Source organism: Labrus mixtus, chromosome 10 (assembly GCF_963584025.1).
Source record: "Labrus mixtus chromosome 10, fLabMix1.1, whole genome shotgun sequence".
NCBI lineage: Eukaryota > Metazoa > Chordata > Actinopteri > Labriformes > Labridae > Labrus > Labrus mixtus.
In genome coordinates, this window is record NC_083621.1 from 16902636 (window position 1) to 16921921 (window position 19286).

The 19286-nt window shown below is 39.5% G+C and overlaps 1 protein-coding gene across 4 annotated transcripts in view; it reads right to left on the minus strand.

Annotated features, from left to right (window-relative positions):
• The window catches only part of htr4 (5-hydroxytryptamine receptor 4), a 161665-nt gene that overhangs the window by 68816 nt on the left and 73563 nt on the right, over positions 1-19286 (minus strand). For all 4 annotated transcript variants that reach the window (XM_061048563.1, XM_061048564.1, XM_061048561.1 and 1 more), the window contains 2 exons: positions 18414-18527; positions 8129-8329 (listed from right to left, as the gene is read on the minus strand). In XM_061048563.1, coding sequence (XP_060904546.1) covers positions 8129-8329; positions 18414-18527 — 315 coding nt within the window. The remainder of the gene's footprint in view (positions 1-8128; positions 8330-18413; positions 18528-19286) is intronic.

Here is a 19286-nt window from a genome sequence, read left to right on the forward strand (position 1 = left end):
GTCTACTTTTTTATAGAAAAGATCCAAGAAAAAACATAGATGAGGAAATTTAAAGAAATATAGTCTATTATTTTCCACCAACGGTTGAGCAGAGAATAACGGATACGAGCATCAGTCTACTCACGCTAACTAGGTAAGTGTTAACGCGTTTGTATCTTACCTATCACGAGCAAACTCCTTTTTGGAAAAATTGAAAAGTCAGTATTGTCATGGGATGGTCATAGAGAGCTTAAGACAAACTGTAATGCATATCCACATCAAGTCAAGAACTTTCCCTATCTAAAGAGCACCTCAAATAAACTCTTGGTGCGTCCACACAGTGCTCCAATCTTAACATGTATCGATTTCTATCATTGTTGTCTTTCAGTTTTATCCGTACTTTCTTTCATCCAGTGTCTCTTTCTTCTTTCAAACATCTTCTAACCAACATTTTTTTTTAAATCCCTGTCTCTCTAGCCTCGCTCTTTCTGATCTATATCATATGTAGAGCTATATTTATATAGCCGCCAATCTTTTGCTTTGTCTTCTTTACATCCTTTTGGCCATCGGCTGTGTTTTTTTTTTTTTAATGCCAATTGAAGAGACAGAGCATGCTTACTTTGTTGTGGTTGTGGTTGTTAGGGATCTTACTGCAGAAGGCTGGTATAATGTGACTCTGCTTCTACTGACTGTATTCATGTTTCGGTTTGCTGCTGACAGCTTTTGCGACTGCCTTATTGTCAAAGTGATCGTCTGTAACATGGGAGTGTTTTTCACCAGCAAGTTCTCACTCCAAAACCGTCAAATAGAGTCAGAGTGGTCGATGGTTTCTACACTTTGAAATAAGATGGTTTTGAATAGAGCAGTGCAGCTTGGTCCAGTTTGCAATAACAAATATGAAAGCAGTGATTAGACTCAGTCGCAGTTTGGTCGTGATCCGGTACCAAAACTGGATGATTATGTTTAGATGATAATGGTTCCAGTTGGTATGGGTAAATAACTAACTTTACAAACGTACATGTATGTCTCATAAATTAAAGAAGTCACCTTCTCAAAAGAAGGCAAACCCCGATGTCATGAATTATTTTCCCGTGTTTGTTTGACCTATCAGTTGTTTCAAATCGTGACACGAAGTGGACTACAGTATGGCGTTCTTCATTCTTACAAGCATTTCAAAACAATGAGCCAGAGGACCGTGTCTAAAGATATGTTTGGAGGGGATCCTAGATTTTGAAGAACTGGGCACCATTAAAGAAGAATATCCTCGAAATAAAAATGACTATAAATAACCAACTTCTGTTTCAATATTTAAAGAGCTAACAGACACAATTATATTTGCACATCAACATGAACGTTGTCCACCATAAATCTTAAACTCTCTGGAGAAATCAAGACCTGTTTCACTTCTTGTACCATCAAGGTGCCCTCCCCTCCAAGGCGTTTAACCCCTGATGTCCCTACATAGAAACTCGATAGCTCTAATTAGTGTGTTTTACTCTGACTCCGGTCTCTGGAGCAGAACTGCCTACAGGCCTCTTTGACTTCCACTGGCAGAGCTAAGACCCAACACCATGACCTAACATGAGGGTCCAACAAATTAACAGCGTGGATCCAGGTGAAAGCTCTTTCACCTCTTAAGCATTGAAACTTTACAATTTTGCAGAGTTTTACAAATCCATGAAACACAGCTCTACACTTAGTGATGTCTGTTCATACCAGCACCTACTTTTTAATTTTCTTTCCATTCATTTCTGTGTTGTAAAAAAAAATCTGTTGTCAGTCTTATCAGAATTTGTAAGGCTTCTGAAAACCTCAATATAAGACAGTCTTGAGGGCCTGTCCTGAAAATGTCCCTGTCTAACTCCAGTCTCATTTTTAACCATGTTTATCGTGAAGGGAAGCTTTGAGTTGACAGAAACGATTATATTCTCATCCCAGTCACTTTTAATTACCACTGTAACCTCACAGAAAGTACACTGTGCTGAAGCTAGAGCTGTCTGCGTTTCTTTCCCCCGGGTGTTACCACTAAGGTGACTTAGAGGTTGGCTTTCCCCTCGGGTTGGTGAAACTTGTTTAAGACTGAAGGACAGATGTGCAGGAACTACTCAGAGGTGAACAAACAACCTGAACTCCTCTGCATGTTTTTTCAGAAAAAAGCAGAAATCTGAACTTCAATTTACAGAGGACAGTGTGCAGTTATATGACTCTTCCTCTTAAGGATGGTATTCATAAAATAACACATAAGTAATGCAAGGAAATGTCTTAAAGGTTAGAGGTGACATGCTGTATCCAAATAACTACATGGCCAGAGAAACAACATGCTGCTCCTGAATGACAGAGAGGACACTACACTGCATGTTTTTCCCAAGCTGCAACCTCCGGCGTTGAAAAAAGTAAGCCTATGAGGAAGTGCAAAATCCTGCAGCTTGTTGAGGCTCCGCTTCAGGCTGGCTCCAAGAGCCCCAGGAAGTCACATACACACAACATAAAAAAAAAGCTTGTTTTTGTTCAGTAGAAATATGATGTTTACAGCCTGGTACAAAAAATGAAATAGGTCTGATTAGTTATTGTCCTCATGGGCACACACTGTACAGGGGTGAATTCTTTTAACAATTTATCCGTTTTGATCAAATGAACGATATGTGTTATCCATAGTTAGTCGCGTAGCTGACATGATTGACAGGTGGGCACGATGTATGAGACAGGATTTCTGGCATGGCGGCTGCTGCTGATGAGCCTCCAGAGCCCCCCTGCCGTTACAGATGGGTGACATCATTCAGGATTCGTCCATCAATATTTACAGGCTATAGTTTCTCCATACCTAACTCAAGGCTTGATTCACTGGGACCAGATGACCTGCCACTAATACAAATTGTGCACCATTTGAATCATTTGCTCCGTGCTAATCTAATTCACAAAGCATATAGCACTAATGAAAATCAGGTGCAAACATACCCAAAAAGTATTTTTGTTCTGTGCATTTCGCCTTTGTTTTGCGTCTGAAAGTGGAGAAAAGGTGTTTTGCCCCTTCACTCTGCGCAGAACTGCTCTGTCAAGCTGATGGAGCACAATTTTGTCCACATAAAGATGATTATCTGGGGGCACTTTTGATGTCAGATGTGAAAAATGCTATATAAATTTCACCTTTAAAAATGGTTTCCTATCTTCATGTAGCAAGCAAAGAGAACTTTCTGAGAGTTTTAGCGAATGCTGAATCAAACCGTCAGAAAGGTGAAACGATGGGCATAAAATCCCTTTAAGCAGTACTTCTAAATGAATTTCTTTCTCGCATCTCTAAATCCTTCACTCTTTTGTTTGTGTTTCTCCGTGATTGCATTTTCTCACCCTCACAGATGAACTCCTAACCCTGAGAAGTGTTTTTGGTTCCAAGTTTTGTTAATGAAGGCAGGTTAAGACAAATCCAGTGTAAAATCTGCCAAAGCTTCTTTTGATCTTTGGCGCCTTTGTTTATGTTATTCGCAGAATTTGTGTTTTTTTTTACGTGTTTGTGTTGACATTTTTTAAATATCCAGCAGAACACAAACATACACACACTTAATCTGGGCTCTGTGCCATTCAGGGCTCCAGACTCTCTCTTGGTGCGACTGTCTTGACTGGCAGTTTCATTAATTTTCGGTCTCATCCTGCAGTTTTCCATGAGGACACGCTTACACTCTCTCTCTCTTTCTGTCAGTGTGTGTGATGCTTTTAATATAAACACAAACTTCATCTCTAATGGCCTGAAAACCTTTGATTACACTCTGACAGTTTACGAGTTATTTGACGCATTAAAGTGGAACTCTTGAGATGATGACAGCAGCTCATGCTGAATCTCATGTCAATGATTTGGCAGCTCGGTGCTGACAAAAACACTTCACAAGATGGTGTTATGTTACATAATGCATGTTTACTTAGATGGCAGACCTAGAAAACTTTATCAGATCCAGAATCCAGAATCAGAATTGGTTTGCTGCCGAGTACGTTTACACATACAGTACAAAGAATTCAACAACTTGGGCTCAGAGCCACGATAAATGGATTGCACTTGCTAATAGCGCCATGAATTGCGCAAAAATAACACCTGCAATTTGCCTCGTTTTAGGACTCTATCCACAAAATTCACAATAATTACATTCACAAAGTGGTCCCGTTCCATGCAGTTTGCTCTTGTTTTTGCTCTTAGTACAGAGAAAAGCCGTCCACACCTTTGCTCTTCTGTTCAGAGCTGCACTCGAATCTGATGGAGCTGTTTTGCCCACATAAAGATGATGAGCGAGGAGGGGAGGGGAATCATTTTCTCACAGTGCGATATAGAGAATACATTTTTTTTTATCACTGAACATAAATAAGGCAATCAACACGACCAGTAATAATGGAATGCTGCAGGAGCTTTTTATAGTAAAAACTCAACTAAACGAAGCATAAAAAGTATCTGAATATACTACACTTTCTTAAGCGGGAAGCAGCTTACAAAGGGTATAAGGTCATTAGCGTGTTCTATAAAATTCTTGGGAGAAATATTAAAAAAGAACAACCAAAGAAGCGAGCTGAGAAATGGGATGAGGAACACAGGATATGCGATGCCATTCACTGGGGACAGGAGTGAATTTGGGGTAATGAAGGCTGAAAATGAAGCTGCGGGATGCAGAGGCAGCTGTATGTATAGAAGCGTCTCCGGTCTGATAATTGAATGAGGCAACCATTTCCTCCTTCACTGCTGCTGAGCTTTGCATCTCTGCTTGTCTAATTTGGAAGATTATCTTGTGTTTGTGTCATCATTAAAAACACATATGTGTGAGATGTAGCTCACTTTAATGGTCATGCAAATGAGATACTTCCTGTAGCTTTAATATTACTATGAATGCTTGAAGGTGAGGTTGCAGAGGTCAATTGTGCATTCTTTAGGATGTGTTTGCAGACAAATCCTTAAGGCATGATAAACAAGAATAATAAGACCACAGCCCAATATTCCCTGTGCATCCAGCCAGACGAGGTCTTGAGATTACATTCAGGGTGCAGAGCCACAATGTGCAAATACATTTTTCATTTACTCACAACACAAAACATTTGTTTCTTTGGGGCTTAACAAAAATCCAGCACATTTACTGCAAACGTCTTTGAGCCCAAATCATCTGTGGAAGTGTACAAAAACGGTGATAAGACTGTGACTGTGGCACGCACCTCTTTTGATTTGAGCATCCAGCAGTCTGCATGATAAGACTTACTCTGTCTGGTTCAGGTATTCTCACATCCCCGGCTGCAGCCTCAATACACAAAAGATACCCACAGAATGAGGTAAGCAACATAAAATAATCACAGAAACTTCCCAACAAGTTACAGTTTGTTTACTGACCAAAACTGAGAGACTCTATTTTTGACCTCACAAACCGGGACCCTTAAAGCTGTGGAACGAGATTCTAATTCAATAAACTTTTGCCAAAATCAACAAATATCAATATAGTCACCAACTGGACTTTGTATACGGAAATTAAACAAACTCAACTTGCATCTAGGCACACAATAGTTATTAGACGGGAGCTGGTTTTCTAACTCTGGGAAGCAGTGTTCAGGCGTCTTGGCATAGTAAGCCTTGAGCTAACTGAAGCATTCGTTTTCAAATCAACATCATAGCTAGAGTTTGTCCCATTACTTGCTTTGCTACCTTTGCTCTAGCGTTGCGTCATCGTTTTTCCTAAATTGATTGCAAACAGTTTATAGCGATGATCTTACAAAGAAAAAGATTTCCAGAAACACTTGCAGTCCTTCACGATACATTGGCATCATATTGCTTACTTATTATCACATTTTGCTCCATATCTGATTGATTGTGTTGAGGACTAGGGTTACACCATAGACTGTAAATATAACCAGATGAAGCCTGAGTGACGTCAACCATCTGTTATGGCAGGGGGCTCCGGAGGCTCATCTGCAGCAGTCGCCATGCTGGAAATCCTGTTTCAGCCTAACTTTCAGTCAATCTATCAACAGGCTGAAAGCTGGAGCTGAGGTGGGTTTAAAGCCTTCTGGCACATAACCGTTACATCTAACCCAACCTGTCAATCAGGTCAGCTACGTGCTTAACTATGGATAACATGCATCGTTCATAAAATCAAAACAGATGCGTAATAAAAAATAATTCCCCCCCCCCGTTCAGTGTGGGCCATGACGACAATAACTAATCGGACCTATTTCTTTTTTTTTCTGCTGTAAAAACTGGCTTTTTTGAATGGGGTGTGTATGTGACTTCCGGGAGCTGGCCTGAAGCTGACCCTTGACGTACTGCAGAATTTACACTGACGTTTTTCAACCAATCAGATTTATTTAATGAGAATGGTGCAGTTTCGACCTGAAGACGGTACAAGATACACCATGGAAGAATCAGAACAAAAAAAAAAAAATGCTTAATAATCACTTCACAGACATCATGATACTATCTTTTTCCCAGGCACACTTTTGGGTCCCGACCCACCAGTTGAGAAACACTGTTGTAGAGGGTTACTTCACCTTCTTGCTCACCAGCAAAATGGGACTAAAGTAATGCAATCAGAAACTTGGATTCGCAATAAGCATGATTTAATCTGACATATAAACAGCATATTTATGCACTTCAGGGAGCCTGAAGGAATAACTTTCACTGTGCTCTCTTGCAGTTTGAATTGTCTGTGTTGTTTATGTCTGCTGCAGAGCTGAATTTTGTCAGGTGCTGTAAATGCCAAAGTGTTTTTTTTTTTTGTCCTCTGTGTTTAAATAAATTCCATCAGACTGGCTGCAGAAGCAATAAGAAGAATTTATCCAGTCTGCTTTCTTCTCACACAAGCTGTGCAATCGGAATTCCTCTCCCTCGAGTTAATATCAGAGCTGTCAAAATGAAGGGCATTGCTCAAAAAAGAGGACATATCACACTCTGCACCTACCAAGCCTCATAAGAGATTCTCACACCGATGTTTTACTACAGGATCTACCTTTTTGTAGTGCTAATATGAAAAACATGCTGTTACAATTTACAATTTAACGACTTATTTTGACTTTTAATTTTTAGAGTTTGCCAAGTGTTTGGATGCTTTTTCAGTATTTTATACCCTTAAAAAAACTGCTAAGGTCGGGGAAGAAAATTCTTGTTTGCTTCTTGTGAAATACATTTGCTATAGATATATTGTAGATCCTCAACATTTATGTCAGATGCTTCATCTGCAGTAAATAACCCTGCGGTAAATCTGAGTCAGTCACCTGACCTGTGACATCACTGCAACACACACATAGAGTCTGTATGTGTGTCAAGGCCTCACAGCTGTCAGATGTTACGCTGCATATAAACAGTATTTCATGTTAGAAAATTGGTGTCATAAAGCTGGGTTATAAAATGAACATGACACTGGAAAAACCTTTTATATAAGAAAATATCGCTTCACTTGATGATTGCAATATTATGATTTGGATTCCAGAAGACCTGATCCATTTGTAATTGAACATGCAAAGACTTTAATGTGTCACTGATAAATATTGCAAAATATTCAGTTGTTACTCTTGTATCAGAATGTGTACAGGATCACTGGTTCATGACACTTCACTGCACTACGGTGAAATCTTAATGAAAAAGGCAAAATGTTTTCATATTGGGTTTTGGTGCCTTATACAGCAGACATATAAAGTATGATCAAACAGTTTTCCTGTTTAAGAGATTAGTTTTTTTCCACATATTTACATACTCAACATTTGAGGTGTTTGAAGCATGCACATTTTCATCTATTTGTTCTCCAATACAATCTTTGTAAGTGTAATGTTAAGACAAGTTGAATTTAGAGAAACTCTTTTATTTTGTATAATGTTCAATCAATGCTTTGACTTGTTCAGTATGAGAAATAGTTATATGTATGTAGCAGGAGATTGAATACATTCAGATGCTGTTAAGCCCGTATAGTGTAAAGATATGTTGCTCACATTTTGAAACCCAGTTTCATGTCAAATACATTTCCAGCAACATTAACTTCTCCAATATAACACCTCCACAACATCAGAAAGACATCATTGCTTATTTTCCTTACAAAACTAAATTAACAATGTGAAGCATTAAACAAACAACAACAAGCTGTGCAGGCTGAATGTCTTTTCATGCCGTATAAAGCTGACAAGTGAGTCTTAAAGGTCTTACCTGTCCAGGGCGATGCAGCACAGGTGCAGTATGGACGCCGTGGTCAGCAGGACGTCCAGCGACGTCCGGACCAGACAGAAGGTCTCCCCGTAGATCCAGTGCTGGTGGACCAGCTCGATGGCACCAAACGGCATCACCAGCACCGAGACGAGCAGGTCGGCAAACGCCAGGGACACGATGAAGTAGTTGGTCTTGATTTTCCTGAAAGGTGGGGGGTGGGGGGGGTTTAATTATTTGGAGACAAGAGAAACATACATACTTTTAGATATGTGAATTAAAAGTGGGGTATTATTTGTATGTCAGTGAATCCAGCTGCACATGATTAGAATGCAATAAGATAAACCTTACATTTAATATACAGTTGATCGATAAAAGGTTTCTGTGGCATTTCTGCAGTGCAGAGATGTTTACATGTCTAATAATTAGAGAGAGCTTTAAAAGATTGATTGTTCTTTTAAAATATAAATTATATAGGAGCGCAGCAATATCAAACAACAGATGCTGTATTCCAATTTTTTTTTTGTCAATTCAAAGATCCATATTTGATGAAACAGCTCTGCACATATCCTTGTAATTATGAAAACAAAACAAAAAAAATAACAGCTGTACGTATTTTTTCATTAAATTGCTTTTATTTGAGTATTGACTTATTTTAAATGAAAAGCTGAAAGAAGCTTTTTTAATTAACTTTTAAAATGAAAAATGGAAGGCTGTTGTCACATAGCAGAGTGATAAGTTTCTTCTCGGTTATTTATTTTGAACATTTAATAATTTTTTTTTCTTTGAATATCCATTTTTAAATTGCCAATTGAATTTATTTAAAAATAATGTTAGCATGCTCAAACACCTTCTTATTCCCCTACTGGGGATAAATAAAGGATTATTTTATTTCAACTACTTAAAGGAGCAATATGTAAGTCTGACACCTAGTGTTTCCTAGTACCTAGTGGGTACTGCAGTCCGAATTCAAAACATTAGAGAGAGCTGCCCCCCCCCTTCATCCCTCCTCTCTTGAGTCGATATTCCCGCAGGTTGCCATGTGGTGGACACTGAAGCTTCAGTGTTTATCCAGCTCTGCATCGGTCTTTAAACCTTTCTGCGTTCTAACCTCTCTCCATTTTTGAAAATCATCTCCAATATTTATCCTGTTTGACCACATTTCTGCTTGTGGAGCTTACTCGAAAAATTCAGAGGCTTTGTAGGTTGTGTAGAATCAGTTATATATGAACCAGTTTGCTTTGCCGCTTTCATCCCTGCATCACCGGTGATAACTGCTCTCATATCTGGCAAACCGAGAGGCGTCCAAAACAGCCGTGTGGGGGTGCCATAAGACCGCCTACCTTCTCTGTTCAAAACAAATACAGACCATTCCAAACTTAGGAGGACATACTCCATTCCAATAACAGCACAAAAAAAGTATTTTATATAAAAAAAATGTTCCATTACATCAAAGACAATAGATTTCCAGAGAAAAGAAAAACAAAAAGAAATCAGAGGAAAAGGGGGAAGCATCCATCTTCACTAAATGGTGTTTGTACAGGAAGGGACAAAGCGATGCTGAGCTGTGAAAGTGGAGAAGTAGAGAAACAAAGTCCCCAAACTTTCCTCAAACACACAAACTTGAAATGAGATAAAACCTCAGAGAGACAAAAGAGATTAAGGTAGATTCTCTCTTCAAATAGGTAAAACTCAGGAATACAGAAGAGGCTCGAGGACTGAATCCACATTGACTGCTGTATCTAACAACCCTGCAGAGTCCTGATCCATTTTTGTTCCTGTCTCTGTAATTAAAGGTGATTTCCTTTCTCGAAGACATGCAGGCTGTCTCAGGTGAGCGTTGAACAGTTTCTACAAAGTATTGCTTCGATAAAAAAAGAACAGACAATACAATAGAACTACCTTAAGTCATACTGTACCATATTTTACTACATTGTTCTTTTAACTTAGGGAGGCAAAGTTGAAAGATTGTAGTTCTTGTTACCATAAAACTCTTTACTCTTTCCCTTAGCCTTGATTATTCATATTTCAGTATCAATATGAGGTCTGTAATAAAATGCACAGGCTATTTTTTTCTTATGCATTAAGTAAGAAACCGGTTGCCATCATGACCTCCGTACTAATTGCTCTATTTCAGGTCGAGCTCATCATGTATCATCATCATGAAAGCAGATTCTGCAGAATGGTTTTTGTGTTGGAGCGAGAAAACTGAGATTGTAATCACAGCTGCTGCGTGAATGAGTATTGTGTTTTTTCAGTTACACTCAATGAAGGCAGTGAGTAACTATGACCTGATTCAGACTGTGGTGAAAACTCATCTTTAAGTCATTCATTCTTACAATCAGTCGTGCTCTCTGCAACAAACTCTCACATGAAAACCTACTGTAAATTTCACACACAATCTGTGCAAGTTTAACACTGCGTTTCATTACAAGTCTGATATTTTCTGAAGTGTATTTTGGAAATATAGTCTCAATAAATTAGGAAACATTTGAACACAGTCACTGGAATTTCACATTCCAGTTGCACCAAATCTTAGCTGTTCACAAATTTACAACATCACAAACTCGGCCACCACTCGGCTGATTCTGATATTCACCAAAGTTTTCTAATCTGGGATTTGTTCTTAGCTAAGACTAAAATCTAGGAACACTCAGAGCCAAAGCGCTGATATGCCTGGAGTAAAACTATTGGTTGCCCTGCATTCGCATGCCCTTATATGGGCGCTAAGGTTTTTGTTTCAGAACAGCGTCATGAATCTGCCTAAGACTTTTCTTAGGATCCTCTTACGCAACAAAAAAACTGATGAATATTGATACATGTGGAAAAGTCCCAAAGTGCCTGCCTGACAGAGAAAATAAACACGGCCAGATTGATTTATGTATTTGGTTTTTTTTTCAGTTTTATTTTTACTGTTGTAACAGTCCACTATATTTTCATGTTTATTCAGTTAAGAGTATAGCTTGTGTATTTCTGTATTATATCGTATTGTTGAAAACTATTATACACAAATAAAACCTTTAAGAATGAAGAGGTGTTCTAATGCACGCTGACATTTCAAGCCGTAGTTCATGTTGTTGTTTTTACCAGCGGGAGGTTACAACTACTGAAAACAAGGTTAGATCTGATTTACCTGACAGCTTATTATGAAGCTGTCAGACACAGACTACCAGCCACACACATGCAGAAACTCTCTCTTTTTCTCTGTCCCTCTCTCTCTTTTTCTCAACTCACCTAATTACAGAGACCATCTAATCCCACAAGCGATATTCATGTTATTTATGTATTATTTTACTTTTATCTTATTTGGTTTAAAGACAAGATGAGTAGGAAGTGAAACAGGTCACGATTCTCTTTGTAATATCGATTTCATATCGCTGGGAAAACAAACAAATGTGTCCTCAACAAGAGTTTTTATTTTTTCACCAAAACCTACAGTACGTTTACGATTTCAACAGTGGAGAACTATTTTTAACTAGCTGGATTTCGGACGTTTGAGTGTGCATTTCACGGCTGCTTTGAGTGGAAGACGAGGTTGACCATCCTGAAGAGCTGCTGGAGACAGTCGAAGGGGCGGTTATCTTTTGGTTTAATTTGATGCACTACACCGATGGCGCTTGGCCATGAAAGCTGTTTTCCCTCCCTTGCAGGAAATCTTATATTTTATCTTATATTGTAGGACCCACAAGACTCAAAACAATAGTAGTATCAATAAGCTTAAATGTTTTTGATTTCCAGGTTTTGAAAACTGGAACCAGGGCATAATAAAACCAGGTTTCCATCTTAATCCTTACTCCCATATTAAATGTTCAATTCAGACTATAATGCTAAAGTGTATTTCATATCTTTTATCAGCCAGTGCAGAAGAAGCCGATATTATTTTACACCAGGATATAAATATTGGTTTTGGCACTAAACTTCTGTGACCAGTGCTATGGTATGATTGGTTTTCAAGGCTGAAAGCATTTAAACTGGTTTATTCCATGAACAAGGCACTCGGCTCACTGGTCCACTCACCGGCCATTTAGCTGGCAAATAAGAAAATACAAATCCAGATCTGCAGAAAGAATTAGAGATTTAGCAATTTCTCCTCCTAAAAAGGGTTGGTAATCCTTTGCAATCACAGACGAACCAAAACATCAGTGAGACAGCTAATCAGAGAGGGAGTCGGTCAGTCAGCTGGCCTGGTCTCCAGTCTGCCGTCTATTAATAGCTCCAGTAAGAGCGGATGGCTGTGAGGGTTTTCCATCAGCCTGTCAGTAACCCAAACAGCCCCTAAAACCAGGCTGTTAGAGCTGGAAACAACCATCTGTCAGCTCCGCCCGCTACATGTGGGGCAGGCTTAAATCAAGGTTGGCTCACGCGTGTTAATATACATCTGAAACATAAGCACCAGTAGATGTATATAACCAAGTACAAATAGATGTTCAAGCCTAAATTTACACACATACATTCACATCAGAGTCAGCCGTAACTCAGAACGGTTTAGCAGCCATTAAAGTGTCCGGAGAGGTTGGCCTCATGGTTTAGACAGAGTGACATATCGTGTTTGGCTTTTAAGTGCGAAGAATAAATAAACTTTATTAAAAGGGATTGTGTTACAGAGAGGTTGGCGTAATGCCCTGAAGCACACGGTGTCTAATGTGTGATGTGGAAAGCAGAGGAGGTGATATGAGGACCTTTAACAGGGAAGTTAATTAAAAAGACTTTCACTCTAAATTAGGTGCGCAGCATGGCGAAATGAAGACAGACGGGGATGCACAAGGTGAGGTGGAAATGTGTTTGAAACTTTGCTTAATGTCACAGCCTCATTCAAGTAACAACTCCACTTTAAAGAACATGCTGTGCAATTTTGTATTTTGCTAAATAGTTCCAGAGGCAGTGACTTTCTCTGCAACAACACTTTAATCCTCAGATTACGACGACATTCATAGCAACGGAAATGCGAATATACAAAACTTCCTTAATTCCTTAAAAGCCAGTGTTGTGTTGTTTTCTGTACACAGATGGGGCAATGAGATATTATTGTTGTTGTGTAGAAAAATAAGATTATCCCAATGACAATCTCCCATGGTCTAATCCACGGGTTTAGAAGTCTGTACTGTTCTTTGACACTGTTACTGTGTTTTTATGGGACTGTTAAAAAAGACAACTAGCAAGTAATGTTAAAAGTAGAACTTCTCAGGGCCGCTCAAAGTCAAACCAGCAGATGTTAAAGGAAGACGCCACTGCAGTAAATGCAGCTTATCAACTTTCCAGATTTGTCTATACCGTTAACCTTTTAGCTTTATATTGTCATAAACTACAGACTGTTTTTAATTGTATTATTATCTTAATCATTTTGTTGAAAAAGAATCCATGTCTTAAATAATAGTGAACCAAAGAAAGCTGGCACGTCCACAGATTTACCACCTCAAGTGCTTATAGAGCTGCCTACTGTCACATATAAACAGTGTGCAGAGTGTGTGGCAGCATGTATCTGAGTGTAAGTGTGTGTGTGTGTGTGTGTGTGTGTGTGTGTGTGTGTGTGTGTGTGTGTGTGGGGGGGGTTTTTTTTTTAGTCCACTAACTCTCACGACATGACACACTGGGAGAAACAAGAGGTGATTGGTAGCAGTGGTTGTGTTTGTGTGTGTGGTAGTTATTGATGAGGAGTTGAGGAGTGTGTGTGCGTGTGTGTGTGTGTGTGTGTGTGTGTGTGTGTGTGTGTGTGAAATGTCTCTAGGTATATTTTACAGCTTACCTCTTTTGCTTACTGCACAGTTTTTAAGCTGTTTTTTTTTTTTTTTTAAAGTTACTTTTTGGGACTATTTTCAGTATTTGGATAGGACAGCTTAAGAGACAGGAAAAGTTGGGAGGACAAGAGTTAGGGATGACATGCAGCAAAGAGCTGAGGTCTTATTTGAACCGCTTGGCTCTCTGGGGATCCGATTTTTAATCAGTTTTTAAGGCTATTATGACGGTCCAATGACGGTCCAAAGTTTGGCCCAACATGCAAACAATTAGCCTCTTTTGCTAAATCATTGATGTCTTAATCTCCTGATGGCTTAAGAGACGTTAGGCTATACAGCTTTCCTTGTAAGCAACGATAAAGGAAAAGTTTGCCTTCATTTATACGAAGCTGACAGGTTCGTAATTTACTCAAATTACTGTAACCAACTGTGCACTGTCGCTATCTTGTGGCTAGCTGTTGGCTAGCTAGTTGAAAAAATGGGGCTGTGTCCAAAAGCAAACACTACTCACTATGAAGTGCACACTGAATACACTTTTTTGTATGCCTGTAGGAATTATGAGTGAGCATTATCATACGTTATGGTCACCAACCCAGCAATATATATACGATTGCAGTGCAAAGCTTTGGCGACCAGGAAGTGACATTTGACTGCTCTGCGGAGCATGATGTGAAAACAGAATAGTTCATATTTGGTGGCATTTTAACCAAATTTTGGAGCAGGCAATCAGGAGATGAGACACACCTGGACCCGTTGTGTCTCATGCTTAGATCAGAGCAGCAGTCACTCTTTGAGAAAGACACGTCTGACCGCACATCTTAGCTTTTCGGTTTCTTTGTCTTTGGTTTTACAGCAAAGCAGCCACACAGCAGATTTCCACACACCCTCACCTTACCCAACCGACTTTACCGATTCTGTAAATGTATGAGTTTTGTACATTTTGATGATTTTCCTTGTAAATTACTTTATTGATTAGTATACCCGTGTGTCTCCAATCTGTGTCACAGTCTAAGTGCCTGGCTGTGACATTGTGCTGACGAGCTCACTATTGAGCTTACGGAGAACTCCCTACGTAGGGAGTAGTGAAACAGTGTGCGATTTTTGTACACAGCCTGTTTGTGTCTTTTTAAGAAGAGAGGCCCTTCCTCATTTCTTAGCAAGGCTCAGCAGATGCTGCTAACACAATGTACCTTGTGGATAATGCATGCCAAAAATTCTGACAAGGAACAAAAGTTGGTTCAAAGATAAAACATATATCCAATATTAAAGGGACTTTGTATGATTTTGTTTTCTTTTTTTGGTTAAATTTTGTCCAAGAATGATTTAAAAAAAATCTTCTTTCACATCAGTATTGAATTTGAACAATACTGGTCGACATAAAAACTGTCGACAGGCAGACTGATGCTGTGAAATAACAAGCAGAATGTTTGCTTGCTGTTTTGCCAACATTGAACCAATTTGCGGCAGGTTTGTTATGAGGTATCACTTTTTATTTTGTCACAAATAGTGCCACCCATGGGACACTCCACACTGAGGAGGTTTGTCTGTTCCTGTTTCTGCGTCTCACAGTTTGTATGCCTTTACTCTGCATGTGCGTCCTTTTCATATTTGCTGGAATTTAATAGATGGATTTCTCTTTCTGTGTGTGGTTTTGTGTGTGTGCATGGTTGTGTGTGTGTGTGTGTGTGTGTGTATTTCCCAGTGGACAGAGAGACAATGAGGCACGGAGAAACAAACATGGCTCTGTCATCGTTCTCTCCTCAGGGAGGCGAGGAATCACAGCGGTGACTTTGTCACTCATCAACGTTCTTAAATACACACACTCAGTTTATACACACACGTATGCACACACACTCTGCATGTAGGTGATTATACAAAGAAATCAGACCTCACTTCAATTACTGTCATTCACACACACACACACACACGCACACACGCACACACAAATGCCTGTCTAGGAAAACTTTTCTTTTCGTCCTCCAGCAAAACACAGGCGCACACGTCAACGCCCAGGAGAGGTCACCTTGAGCTCTCAGGTGTCACAAGATGGAAAAAGACAACGAGAGAAAGAGAGAGGGTCCGACAATCTGCGAGACACTAAGCGACAGAAAGAGAGAAGGACAAGAAAGAGACATGACACAGGGGAAGAAGTGAAATAAAAGCAGTGGAGAAGAGGAGCAGTAGAAGAAGAATGAATCATCGCGGTGACAGCGGCTCCCAAAGCTCCAGCCGTCCTCACTTTGACCTGCCCGCTCTGCCTGTGTGGCTGAACTGCTGCTGTTTCTCATCCAGCGGCACAGTGCACAGAACTTTCTATACGGTGTATCCATTTATTTTGTGACATGCATTTCTCTTTAAACATCATAATTCACCGTATTTCCGGCGATGTGTTTACTGTTTGGGGAATCCACTTCCAAAAGTCCCACTTTAGAAACATTTGATGTATTACTTAACTGCGTTTTTCTCGCTCTACTTATTTCATGGTCGGCCCCTCTTGCAAAAACCCTTTCTATATTTCTCCCACTCTAACACGTTGATACACACAAACACTCTAAATGCAGCTTCAGCTTTACTTAACCTCAAACGTAGCCCAGTTTGAACCTTATTTCTCATTTAGGTCGGACTTGAGTGTTCGTAAAATTTTCAAGGTTGCATAAGAAGAAATGGTTTCTACATGGGCAAAAGTTCCATCTTAAATAGGAGCCATAAGTAGCTGTGAAGTCCTTTGAAAAAAAAATGTTTAATGCTCAAAAATATGGGATAACATGGAAGATAAGGAGTAGAAAAAAATACCAAAATAAATAATACCCTATATCAAGTTAAAGGGCGGGAAAAGCTGGTGACGTGGGTTAACGTTGGACACAAACTTTGACGTGCTGAATAGAAAATATACAGTGAGAGAACATTTTTTCCAATTAACAACTACTAATTTAAAAAAACAATTAACAACTTACTGCAAATGTTATATTGCAATAGATTTATATATTTTTTAAAAATCTATGATAATCAGGTAACCTTTGTGCTTTCCCCAGTTGACGTACCTTCTTTGGCGATTAAAGTAAGTGATGTTTAGTTGTTATCGCCTTTGCTGTTAAAAAAACTTAGGGAAGCACTTAGGAAACAGCCACAGAAGTCACTTTATGAATCTGCAACAATATTTTGGTTAGTGTGGACAAACCTTCCCTCTCTGCCAACCAAACATCCAAGATTTAGAATTTAACACTTTTTTTTATTTTTATAAAAATGAGCCACAGGTGAGATTTGAACCCGCTTGGAGGACCATGGCCTCCATACGTGGGGCCCGCGTACTAACCACTGCGCCACCAGTCACGAATGTAACACTTTTGAACTCAGAGTTAAGCATGGATGTTGCATATTCAATTAAGAGAAAGCCATACATAAAACTTTGGCAACTGGCTGCAGTGTTTCTTGGAAATTCAAACCTAAGCCAGTAGTTCTACTTTAAATGAATTGACAACAGGCCCATTGTCCTGGCGTATGTCATTAAGTCCTTTGAAAGACTGGTGTTGAGCCACCTGAAGGGCGTCACACGACCCTGCTGGACCACCTACAGTCTGCCTACCAGTCAAACAGATCGGTGGATGAGGCAGTCAAAATGGGACCGCACTACATCCCGCATCACCTCGACTCCTTGGGGATGTTAACCCCATCATGCTGAAAACCCGCCACCAGAAACTCACCAAGCTCACAGTGCCACCTCCACCCTGACCCTCAGGAAGTTCAACCTGCCTCAGGAGCTATACTGATCATGTTTAACACCGCCATAGTCCAGTCTGTCCTCTGCCCGTCCATCACTGTTTGGTTCGGATCTGCCAACAGGACAGACACAGACTACAATGGATAGTCAGGTGTGCAGAGAAAATCATTAGGGCCCAGCTGCCCTCCATCCAGGAGGGTAGGATATCGTTCCAGGGTCAGAAAACAGGCAGGTAACATCACTGCAGACTCCTCACACCCCGGACACAAACTGTTTAAACTCGTCCCCCTCGCAAAAAAACACCCCGACACAGGAAAACTTTCTGCCCCCCAGGCTTCCTCTCTGATGTCACAATCACAGAGCATCAGACCTGTCACTGTGAAATAACCCTGTTACAGAACACCCACTGTGAATGTTAATGAGATTATTTAAACAATCAGTCACTTAATCTTGCAACTATTGTTATCATCCTCATCTATCATGTATGCACACTGGCTTGATATAAATACTTACCTAATTACATAATTGATTATGTTCATTTCAGAATTCTTTCCACTCTTTATCAATGGACTATTGTCTTATTCAGGCTTGTGCAATATTAGTCGTTGTCTATTTGATTTGTTATTCTTTATATTTAATGTTATACTTTTGAACATGGAGAGCACAGTTAACCAGAGTCACATTCCTTGTATATGTGAGCAAACCTGGCCATGATGATTCTGACTGGATGGATATAAATGAAGTAATTGGCAGCTTTGATTTATTTGATATGTATGTATTGAAAGAGGAAAATAACAATTATCAATGTGAGGAAAAACAGAGGGAGATATAGTCTCACCTGAGTTGTCTGTCCTTGCAGACGGCCACCATGACCAGCAGGTTTCCCAGGACGCTCATCAGCATGACCAGAGACAGGAAGCAGATTAGGGCTATCCGCTTTGGCATGCTGTCACTATGGAAACAGTAAAAAAACAAAAAAAAACAGACAAATCAACACATAAGGTCAGATATTCAGAGTGAAACAACAGTATGTTTCTTTTCAGAAAAAATAATAGATACAAAACCCAGACAATTTATGTTAAGAATCAATCTGTCCTTTAGTTATCCTTTTTCGTGATGTGAGGCTCCATTAGGAGAAAGTAATTCTGTCTCTCTAATTGCTTTCCTCAACTTTTTCAAATTACGTTCGGGTAGGTATTGGTGCAGTCATTGGTGAAAACTTTTAATGAGACTGAGCGCCTCATCGAGGGAAAGCTAGATGCATCTGCAATAAAGTCTCTATAGGTCATCTATCAGAAATCAGACATACAATTACGCCATTAACTTTCAATGGTCAGATTACTGAATATGACAAAGTAATCATTTTCAAATGAACTCTACATCCACAGTGACAGAACACAAACAGAGATGTGGTAGCATTGGCTGTTTGCATGTTGCTATCATGATAACATGCAGGTGTCATTAAGATGTATTTATATCTCCTCCATCTCCAGGGCAGCCCTCTTTGATCAGAGCAATCAGCCGAGCAGAAAAACGTTAACTTAATAAGCTGTGCAAGAAAAAAAAGAGATGAGGCAGGACTTAAACTTTATTCAATGAGAGAGCCATTTTTGTATCAGTAAATGTCTGTTTCGTAAGCTTTTAAAACCACTTGAATAACATGCACTTTAAGGGTTTAACATTTAAAGATCAGAAGTCAAACATTTCACAT